The following is an 11,023-nucleotide window of genomic DNA, read 5'->3' on the forward strand; positions in this document are numbered from 1 at the left end:
CGGGCTGCTTTTTGGAGAGATACGTCAGGGCACGTTTTTTTGTGCCCAGGGAAAGTACAAGTGATATTTATTATATAACATCTTATTCCACTGTGAACATTTTAGCATTGTAGTTTTTGTTCAGAAATAGGTCGTGACCTTTGTTACCCATCTCTTTTAAATACCAGACTGGACATGAATTATACAGAAACTCCATTCCCTGAGTCCTAGAGTTGTTATTCTCTTACTTGAAACTGAAAAGTGAAATGTCACAAACAACCACTATTTCCAAGTTAAAGTATTCCCACTAGCCCTGTTTGATGTTTTTTTTCCAAGTGAAACAACATTAACGTTTCTCACAGAGGACCAACCATCAACACAATTTTCGACAGAGGATGCTGTCCTCGGGTTTTGCGGGAAGTTCAACAGAAAATGTAGCGTATAGTGAAAAAGAAAATGCTGCCCCTAGGAAGTAGAAATATTTGTTCTTTTTCTCTCATCTCCTTCTCGCTTTCCCCCCTTCTTTTTTAGTAGCTAACAAGCCCAGCGCTGCCCGGGGGCCAAGGCCGTGTCGTCAGTCCCAAGAAGAGACTTTCAGATTTCAAGCCACCGTTTTACATTAGGATGCCACTCGTGTCTGTCTGGAGACGAACCCGAATTCACAAAGGCATCCTTCATTTCCCCTCCCACTCTCTCTTCCCCCTCTCTCTGCGGTTCAGTGGTTGTCTAACTGACCAGGATTAACAGGAAAAAGATTAGATCAGAACAAACATGTGCCGCACTCTTAAGAGGCCCGGGTTGTCCTCTTTGTCCTATAACAACAATAGTGCTCAGTGCTAGTACCTTCATCTACTGAAGTCACTGGGTCCTCGAAAACATTTTTTCTGCCATCTCCAAACTGGAAACACATCACCTATGGGGTATTTACCTAATCCCAACTGTAATACCTGATTAGAGACAAGCATGATTAAGGTTTTATGACATTGCTTTTATGTTGATTATGTTGATACATGTTTAGGCCAACTTAAGTGATTTAAAGTCGTGTAATGCGCATTTGTGTACCGATCCTAACCATCACTGTAATCATTTTAAGCTCCAACGTGTAGCTCACACTCATTTAAATATTGATTAAAATGGAATATCCTGACCCATCAAAGATTCTTTTTGTAAAACCCAATTTCGTGTGTGATGATTAATGAATGGGGCTGTTTTGCAATGTGGGCATTCATCTTCAAAGGGCTCTCATTAAAAAGCATTATATAATCCCAGGAGCCTACTGGCAGTGGCCACTGGCCCATCTGAGGCAACGAGAATGAGTGCTGAAGTCTGTGTGTTTATGTTTTCTGCATTGCAACACGTAATAGAGGAAACCCGGAAGAATAGTTTATCCTTTTCTGGAGCTATTTATAATAAGCTAGTTATAATAAATCAGAGTAAAATAATGTTAGCTACCACTGCCAACCTGGGCCTGTAGGGCACTGTGGTCACTATGACAAATGCGTGTCCATCCTCATCTGTTAAATGCAGCCTAGAAAACGACACCCACAACACAATTTGTCTCTAATCCAAATCTGGCTCTGAAATCTGGTGTCAAACTTACGCCTTCTCGTCTCTTTAATGGGTCAGAGGAACAGACATGAGGATGGGAAAGGGTTAAACGTCTACAGTAATTAGACTCGCACTTCGCGTCGGTGTCCTCCAATACGGAGCTGCGAGAAGCTACACCCACCCACCCCCCTCTCTCTCCGTCTCTCTCTCTCTCTCTCTCACACACACACACACACACAGACACACACACACACGCCTCCCCACCAGCTCCTCCGAGTGTCTAATACACTGGAAAATCAAAGCTCGAGCCTCCCCCGTCCACACACTATCGTTGTTGCGCGTGGAGCACAACAGAGAGGGAGAGGTGCTAATACTCTCCTCTCTCTCGTCCCCTCAGTTTAACTATACAGTAAAGTTATCCAGACACACAGATGTTACAAACTTAGATCTGCAGATATTTTTTTTTTCATCTGGGACAAGTTCTGCTTTTGTATGTACTTTTTAACGGCACATCTGAATGGCTTTATGAGGCGAAAGATGTCTGGGTGAGGTGATTTTACGCACGCCGCTGAAATGGATCACAGACTCTCCAGAGGCAGCTGGGTACCGGTGACTGGGCTGGTTATATGTCTGCTTCTGTGTGCGTGTGTAGTGGACCTGGTTCTTGCGCAAATTCGGTACTCCATTCCGGAAGAGCTGGAGCACGGAGCTTTTGTGGGCAACATCGCCGAAGATCTGGGCTTGGATGTGGGCAAGCTGTCAGCCCGTCGGTTTCGTATAGTCTCCGGCGCAAAGAAGCAGTATTTAGAAGTGAACTTGGAGAACGGCATTCTTTTCGTCAACGAAAAGATAGACAGAGAGGAGCTGTGTGAACGAAGCCCCAGCTGCTTTTTACACCTACAAGTGGTAATTGAAAACCCATTAGAACTGTATAGAGTGGAAGTGGAGATTTTAGATGTGAATGACAACTCCCCCAGTTTCCCATGGAGCGAGTTTAATCTTGACATCACAGAGTCGGCTGCGCCGGGCTCCTGTTTTCCGTTAGAGAGCGCACAGGACCAGGACGTGGGCACCAACTCTCTGCGCTCCTACCAGCTAAGCGCAAACCAGCACTTCATACTAAACATCCAGACGCGCAACGATGGAAGCAAGTTTGCCGAGCTCGTGCTGGACACCCCACTGGATCGTGAACAGCAGAAAAAGCACGAAATGGTTCTGACTGCCTTTGACGGAGGGTCACCGGAACGCTCTGGGACAGCACTAATAACTATTACAGTGTTAGACGCAAACGATAACGTGCCAGTATTTGACCGCTCAGTTTACCGGGCGAGCCTGGTGGAGAACGCACCGAGGGGGACGCTGGTGCTGAAGCTGAATGCCACAGACTTGGATGAGGGCTCGAATGGGGAGGTGACCTACGCATTTAGCGGTCACGCTCCCCTGAAGGTGCGCGAACTGTTCAACGTGGACCCCTACACGGGTGAAATTCGAGTGAAGGGCGTTGTGGACTACGAGAAAGCCAGTGTATATGAGCTGTATGTGCAGGCAAAAGACAGGGGACCCTCGGCTGTGGCAGTGCACAGTAAAGTGCTAGTAGACATCCTGGATGTGAATGACAACGCGCCCGAAGTCATCCTCACATCAGTGTCCACTCCCGTCCAGGAAGATGCGCCACCCGGCACGGTGATAGCTGTTATCAGTGTCATGGATCGGGACTCCGGAGAGAACGGGAACGTTGACTGTCAAATTCCGAGCAACGTCCCCTTTCAGCTCCATTCATCTTTTAAAAACTATTATACTCTGGTGACAAGCGACTTTCTGGACAGGGAAACGGTGTCCGAGTACAACATCACTCTCACAGCCCGAGACCTGGGCTCTCCATCGCTCTCCACCAGGAAAACAATCGTAGTTCAAGTGTCTGACATTAACGACAACCCCCCGCGGTTCTCACAACCTTCATACACAGTGTATGTGACCGAGAATAACGCCCCCGGCGCTTCCATTTGCTCTGTTTCTGCATTTGACCCTGATTCTAACCAGAACGCCTATCTGTCTTATTCTATTCTCGAGGGTCAGATCCAGGGCATGCCCGTGTCCACCTATGTCTCAATCAACTCTGACAACGGCAACATCTACGCACTGCGCTCTTTTGATTATGAGCAGCTTAGAAACTTTCAGATTCTGGTTCAGGCGCAAGACGCTGGTTTCCCCCCTCTCGCAAGTAATGTCACAGTCAACGTCTTTGTCTTAGACCAGAATGACAATGCCCCTGTTATTGTATCCCCGCTACCCAGAAACGGCACCGTGGCCACAGAGGTGGTTCCGCGGTCAGTAGACGCTGGGTATCTGGTTACCAAAATAACAGCGTTAGACGCGGACGCGGGGCAAAACTCCCGACTGTCCTATCAGGTGTTGCAGGCTACAGACCCGGGGCTGTTCAGTGTGGCCCTGTACACGGGCGAAATCAGGACTATTCGCCGGCTATTGGAAAAAGACGCAACAAGGCAAAGACTGGTAATATTAGTCAAGGACAACGGGCAGCCGCCGCTCTCCGCCACCGCCTCTATTGTCCTCACAGTGGTAGACAGCGTGCCCGAGTCCCTGTCAGATTTCGGAGACCTCACACTCAGCCCACAGCCCCCCTCAAACCTCGCTCTTTACTTGATCGTGTCACTGAGCACAATATCTTTAATATTCCTGGTGGCTATAATCGTGCTGGCTGCGGTCAAGTGCTACAAGGACAGGGAGACCATCAGCGGGTACAACCTCCCCCCGTTCGCCTGCTGCTGTTGCGGGGGGTTTCAGCCCGAGCCGCCCCCAGAGGTGTTCAAAAAATCGAACCTCAACCTGCAGATTTCATCCGCGGCCAAAGTGCCCACGAACTGTATGGAGGTGAATGGAAACAGCAGTCTCTCCCAGTCGTATTGTTACAAAGTGTGCCTGACTCCGGAATCTGCCAAAAGTGACTTTATGTTTCTGAAGCCGTGCAGCCCCGGCAGCACACCGAGGAACAACGAGGCGAAGAGCACAGAAAACTCGTGGAACGCGCAAAGCCGGAGCGCATCTGTGAACAACGGAGCAACTACTCCCAATGAGGTAAGGTGAAATCAGCGTATAGGATATGAGACGCGAGAGTTCGGCTCTTCATCCAAATCCGCATGTCTCACTCACTGCCACAACACACTCCATCTCACTTTTCTATCTGATAAGAATCTACACGGTGACATTCTCCCATGAAGGTCAAATCACGCATGCCAGACAGATTCAAATTCCACTTGAGCAAAAACTGAGCAAACCCTTTTCTCTCTCTCAGTAAGTGTGTTGCACACTGCGTTGTCTCGACTGTTTTTGTGGGTATGGCAATAATTTATCCTAATTGTGCAGCCCGTGGTGATGTTTGGCACCCGGGAAATGAAATGAGACGATGTGAGATTACATTTTAATTGACATGTTAATGAAAGTGTCTTGCAGGGAGCATATTTTGTGCGCACACCGTGTCTTCTCATCTGTATGGAATGAAATGAGACATCAATTACTGTGAGAGAGGAAGAGGGGATGTAGTTCAAGTTGACTACTCTATTCAGTCTTAATAACACTCCCAGGTGTGTTCGTTTTTTTTACAACAACAACAAAAAAGAAAAATAATAAACGCAGAAAAAGCTTTTAATAATAATTCCTGAACTCAATTATAACAGTTTGTCACCTGCCAGATTTAAGTCTACACCACCCAGAGTCACTGCTTCGTACCTGCTTCCAGCACATCCACCTGAGTTTGAACAAAAAGTCAAGGTTATATACGAGACGGACAAGGTGAATGGCAGTTTTCATCTGCCTTGGGTTCAGGCAATTCTTGTTCGACCAGTCGGGTTTGCGACACGCCTTCTTGTTCTCAAACTAACAATAAAGGACAGACAACCTCACTAACTGTGCCTCAAGGGTACAAGCACGGCCGAACCATTATACTATATACAATGTGGCGTATTCGCAGGGGGGGGGGGGGTCCATTATTGATGAAAAATGGCAAATGGCCGGTTTTGGGGAGACAGGGGAGGACATCAAGAGGGGATGCGAGAAGGAGGGGGTGCAAGGACACGGCTGGACCGACACGTGGGCCGCCTGTCGATCGGCCCCAACGTTGTCCTCTGAATGTCAGGAGGGGGGTGGGGGGGATGTGGCTTCATATTTGTCGAGCAAGGGTGGGGTGGGGGGGGGGGGTGTAATTGAAGGAGGGGGAGGAAGGAGACAAGGAGAAAGGGAATTTACGGAGGCAGGATGTCTACACCAGTGTTTTCAGATTCTAATAGACGGGACAGTGCGACAGCAGACTGTAAATATGTGCTTGCTGCTGCTCATCGTCGCCTCCCTGTTTTCATTAAAACGCAGAGGGACAAAGACCCACAGCCATGATACCAGACTCCAGGCAGATTGAGATATGTTAGCTCGGTCACTGGCACATACACCTCTGGCCACAAGAGGGATTTCGAGGTCACGGTGATTGTTCTGCCTGCAGCTATGCTCCTTCAGGAGAAAGTGTCCTTCCTGTCGTTAATTGCTTCCCGTAATTCACCCCGTGGAGTCCCTCAGCGCATCCACATGAGTCGTCTTGAGGTCGTCAGTGACACATTCAATCTCAAAGGCAGATCGCAGTTAAACTATTTGAGCATTACACAGAGCAAGCGCATATAGCAACTGCTTAAACTGACGAATCGAAGGCGAATAGAGAGATTAAACAAACATTCAAGCGAGTAAGACACGAAGGACAGGTGCGTGCACGTGTTATGCATGCTATGCGTCTTGAGCTGTCAGGTTATATATACAGCTGCAAGGACCACAAACTTTTCAAGGCTCTCTGTGAGACTTTTAATTAAAAACCTTGCTCGAGGAGCATCAGGCAAATATTAATGTAAAATGATGCATAAAATCCACAAAACAATGACGTGTGTAATTTTCTTAATTTCCTCCTTGGCACGGTTTTCTTTGAAGATTAAAATCATGTTTCGTTTCATCCCGGTGGGGTTCTAATTGGTTTTGTGCGATGTTGGCGAGGAGTGTATTTTGAATACCGATTCTAATAATACGCTTACATCTCCTTGTTAACAACTTTAAGTGAATTAATAGAGCGTGGAATCCATACCACGCGAGTCAGACCCGGAATAAATATCACTCGGGTGCTCTCCTTCACCCCTCCCGCTGCGCCACAGAGGATAAAAGCAAAACTAAGTGACAGGCGAGTGGTAGCTGAAGGCAACGGCTCCTGCTCTTAAAATGCTGTTCTGCCAACCATCCACAGGGCGGCAGGCACGGTCCATGTGAAAAGAGTCCTGTCTCCATTTCAGGACAGCCACAAAGACAGACTGCTCCTCATGTCAACTATCACTGACCTTTACTGATGCAAGAGGATAAACGTTTGTTTTCAAAACTTGTTTTGAAGAGAGAAACTTCTCAGAACAGACCTGGACAGTGTCAATGCTCTAACATGTGGCTTTACATATAAATGTTGACATTTTTATTAAGTTGAAATTAAATTCTGTCAAACCCTTTGTTTCTCCTGTAGCTGAAGCAGCCAAATACAGACTGGACTCTTACAAAGAATCAGAACTCCTCCATTAAAAGGTATCATTTTTTACCTTTGCATGTTGTAAGCCCAATATATATCAACCATACATTTTTCTCAATGTCACCGTGTGTCCAAGTAGGATGCTCACATAATCAGCCTAAGTACACAACCTGTATAAAAATCTCTCATGCCAAATGGATCGACATTTTGAATTTACATACAAGTAAAGTATGTTGTCATTACAGACTAGTATCTTGTTTGCAGTTATAACTCTATCAACATGGATGGCACCCTCATGCGTAAGGCTATGCACGCAGACCCAGAAAACTATGTCACCTCCATGGCCCCTGGACAATACTGGACCTGGGGTACTCAGATGAGAGGCGTGAAAGGTAAGAGAGGCCAAACTACACACATTTAGGGTTACATGTTTTACAGTATGTAATGTACACCCACAGGAGTACTGTAAACAATGCAGCATACCTCCATGCTTTTATTCAATGACATTCTTCCTTTGCTGTTCCCTTTTTTGTTCTGTTGATAAAGTCGGTAGTCTATTACCTCAACTCCACTATCACTAACATAAGCAGAGGTATATTCACACTCATCAGTGTTTATGTTGATGACCCCTTCTTTGGTTGTATGTCATTCTTTATTTCCCAGGTTGCAAATCACTAAACTTTGTTTTAGAAAAGTGCTATGCAAATATAAATAACATGATAAGTCAGTATTGTATACTGAAGTAGATGCTTCTCCTCTCCTTTCTCCTTATCAACATCACACTACAGATTACAAGATGTCTCCTTCAACCAGTGGGGTTCCCTCTCGCCCCTGGACTCCTCGGTGCACACCTCCTCCCCAGCAGCAGCAGCCATCAATCCCCTCCCACCCTCACCCACACCCCCCACCTGACTACCACCACAATGTGTACATCCCAGGGACACCATCAGGCTTTTGCACCCTGAGGCCCACAGTACAGCGAAGTGAGCTGGACGTCCACAATTCCTTCTCCACCTTTGGCAAGAAGCGACGTCTTCAGATGTCCCCCCAGGGAGAGGCTGCCATTATAAATAATGACCTGTACAATGACTGACTTATCAATAACTTGTCTTAATGGATTAAAATGATGGATAATCTCATATAAAAGCAGAGGAAGAGACCTTTCAGTACATAAATTAATGAACATATGGCTTACAAGTCACCGAGTAAGAGAAATAATGAAAGAACAATACATTTTGGCTAAAATGCTGAAGGAAACTGAAGTCCGATGGCTATTTATGTGACATGCCACTGCAACATGGCCAATGTGTGCTTCTGCCTATTATTATCATTATTATTATTTAGACAATCAAACTGGAGCAGCAATTACATCCAAAATGTTTTGAAAGAGCATTAGTGCACAATACTTTTGCACATCCTTATGGATTTATATTTTTGGTTTTATGAAAAGAAAAAAGTGTTTTCTTTTTTGTATGTTTGTTTGCCAACAGAGCTTGTGTGAATATGACCAATAGTATGATAATGTATATGCAAGCTGCAACATGATGCAGACAGCTGTAAAGACGGGGGATTTTCTCCCACACATGTACTGTATACATTTATGAAAATAAAGTATTTTTTTCACATGGTCTTTCTTATGTCTCTTAAACATGCGCGTGTGGCTGGCCTGCTGTAATTAATTAATGAAGCTCAAGGCCTAACCCAGCCCATGCGCACGGACACGCGCATGCAGTCAAACACCGACAGATTGGGTCGACATGCATAAAGCATTTAGATGTACGTTTCCTAGATTTATGTTTAATTAGCTTGAGTCAATTATTTTGGGGTGAAAAAGTTCCACAGCTACTCTTACAAGGGTGAAAAGCTTTTCGCCTTGGTAAGCTGTTTTCCACGGTGAGGAATAAACATAGTAAAATGCTAACATATGCTAATTGGAGTGCTTGCATTTCCATTTGCCCGCAGAGAATAGTGAGGTTCATTAACTGAACAAACAGAACCTCCTCTCTCGAAATATCACTTTAATTAAGACCACGAACACGAATACAGGCGCCTGGGGGAAGGGAGGCTCAGCTCCAAATGCCACACCTGAATGTGAGCTACAGGGCCTGTGACTCCTCTCTCTTTGCCCTTTTACATCTTACTTCTCAGGGAATTAGTTCCTACCTTCAACAGATGAGAGCTGGCCACTGGCTAGAAATGAGCAGGGTAATTAGGTCGTTGTATGGCTCAGATTTAAAATAATTCCGTTAATAAGAAACGGGTGCCCGTAGAGAGCATGGAGGGGAGAAGGCTAACCTTCTCTGCGGTAAGGTGACCCATAGGGACGGCTGAGGGGGCAGCCGTATTTAGGTCAGCTTGGCTTACTTTCAGATGAGTGAGAAATGAAGCTGAAATAGAGTTGTCAGATTATTCTTACTCTCTGCTAAAAGAGCTACTTTAAAGATAAAAACAATATTTTAGGATCATTAAACAAGACATATTCAGACACATCAAATTAATCTACACATGGAGACCAAACCAAATAGGCTCACACAAATGAGCAGTTGGTGAAATTGTAGTGCTGTGATTGGTGAAATTATGTTCATAAAAAGTTATAAAATCTCCCAGGCTGTTCCGTTATAGCAACGTGATACAGTGCAACTCGAGTCACTTCACATCCTTTGCCCATGTTGGTCATTTGCTCTGGGAGCTGTCCGTGGTCATGGTGCTGAAAGTGTTTTAACCAGTTTTTTTTTTTAGCCAGCTGCAGATTCTTCCGTGGACCACTAGAGGGCGCGCCTGACACTTTAAAATCGAAACTGGTGCAGTATGTTGGATTTGAATGTTTTGGAGGAACCCCTCTTCCTCTCCTCTCCATGACACATACCCACACAAATACTAAACCCACATTATGCCACCACTGACACCTATAACCCACATGTCTGCACGACTTATCTGTTTTTCCAAAACAGGGCTAATAGGTGAGAATTCACATACTTTAATTTAGTAAAAGTAACAGTGCAACAATATGAAAAACAAACAAAAACTGTTACAACAAACTTGCATTCATTTTATTTAAGTAAAAGCATTAAAATAACAGTTGCAAAATGTACACAAAGTGTTCCCTATGCAGACAAACGGCTTATATATATAAAGTTTATTAAATATCATCCTATAATACATATTACTGGATTACCGATGCATCTGTATGTTGCAGCTGCTGGTGGTAAAGCTAATTTGAACTAATTTATTGATCGGGTACTTTATTCTATAATGATGCATCACATTTTATAGACTGATGTTATGTCCTTATGTAACATATTAATCTGCAAAAACAGTTAACTGTAGCTGTCATATACATTTAGTGGTGTTAAAACTACAGTATTTCAGCCTGAAATGTGGTGGAGTACAACTATAGTGTGGCCTTAAATAGAAAAATGAAGTACATCAAATTCGTACTTGAGTAAAGTGCCTAAAAAAGTAAACCTAGTTACATTCCACTACTGCTAGGGCTTATAAAAGAATAAATACTCGTGACCATGCTTGTAACCCATTTAGGTGCCAGCACGAGCCACTGTAGATAAATATGGCTATTAAACACATTCATACAGTGTACCATGGTTGTTTTCTTAAAATACTGATATTATAAATAAATACTGAATGGAATTATATTCATCCATGCGGTCACAATATATGCCTTTGATGAGCATGTGCACCATTTTCCAACACTGACTTGGCAACAGATTTCTCCAGCAGAGGGCATCGTTGAGTAAGAATCACTGCATGCTAACCAGTCTTGTGTCTTTTGTACAGAGTGTGGGGCAGGGAGGTTACAATGACGGAACACAAAACAATCTGACAAAACAATCTGACAAAACAATGGGGGGGGGGGGGGGGGTTAATCTGTTTAACATGTTTTATGGTCTGTAGCTGCCTGTTCCTGTTTTTTTTAGTACTGTC

General features: G+C 44.7%; 1 protein-coding gene across 1 annotated transcript; it reads left to right on the forward strand.

Moving 5' to 3' along the window:
- The first annotated feature begins 1,854 nt into the window (after positions 1 to 1,854).
- On the forward strand, positions 1,855 to 8,669 carry si:ch73-233f7.1 (uncharacterized protein LOC100537710 homolog). The gene is made up of 4 exons (XM_038698659.1): positions 1,855 to 4,623; positions 7,082 to 7,140; positions 7,349 to 7,476; positions 7,873 to 8,669. Exons 1-4 carry the CDS (start codon positions 2,101 to 2,103, stop codon positions 8,175 to 8,177), a joined length of 3,015 nt encoding a protein of 1,004 aa, XP_038554587.1. The 5' UTR covers positions 1,855 to 2,100; the 3' UTR covers positions 8,178 to 8,669.
- Positions 8,670 to 11,023: the final 2,354 nt, after the last annotated feature.

Source organism: Micropterus salmoides, unplaced genomic scaffold (genome assembly GCF_014851395.1).
Source record: "Micropterus salmoides isolate LMB-PRFRI ecotype aquatic unplaced genomic scaffold, ASM1485139v1 Ms_hic_scaffold_5, whole genome shotgun sequence".
NCBI classification, from domain to species: domain Eukaryota; kingdom Metazoa; phylum Chordata; class Actinopteri; order Centrarchiformes; family Centrarchidae; genus Micropterus; species Micropterus salmoides.

What these genes read in the sequence shown, in the direction of transcription:
- si:ch73-233f7.1 (XM_038698659.1), top strand. Translation starts at nt 2,101, where the DNA reads ATGGATCACAGACTCTCCAGAGGCAGCTGGGTACCGGTGACTGGGCTG. An exon ending in CAGAACTCCTCCATTAAAAG is followed by an intron (nt 7,141 to 7,348) that starts GTATCATTTTTT and finishes TCTTGTTTGCAG; the next exon opens with TTATAACTCTATCAACATGG. An exon ending in TCAGATGAGAGGCGTGAAAG is followed by an intron (nt 7,477 to 7,872) that starts GTAAGAGAGGCC and finishes ATCACACTACAG; the next exon opens with ATTACAAGATGTCTCCTTCA.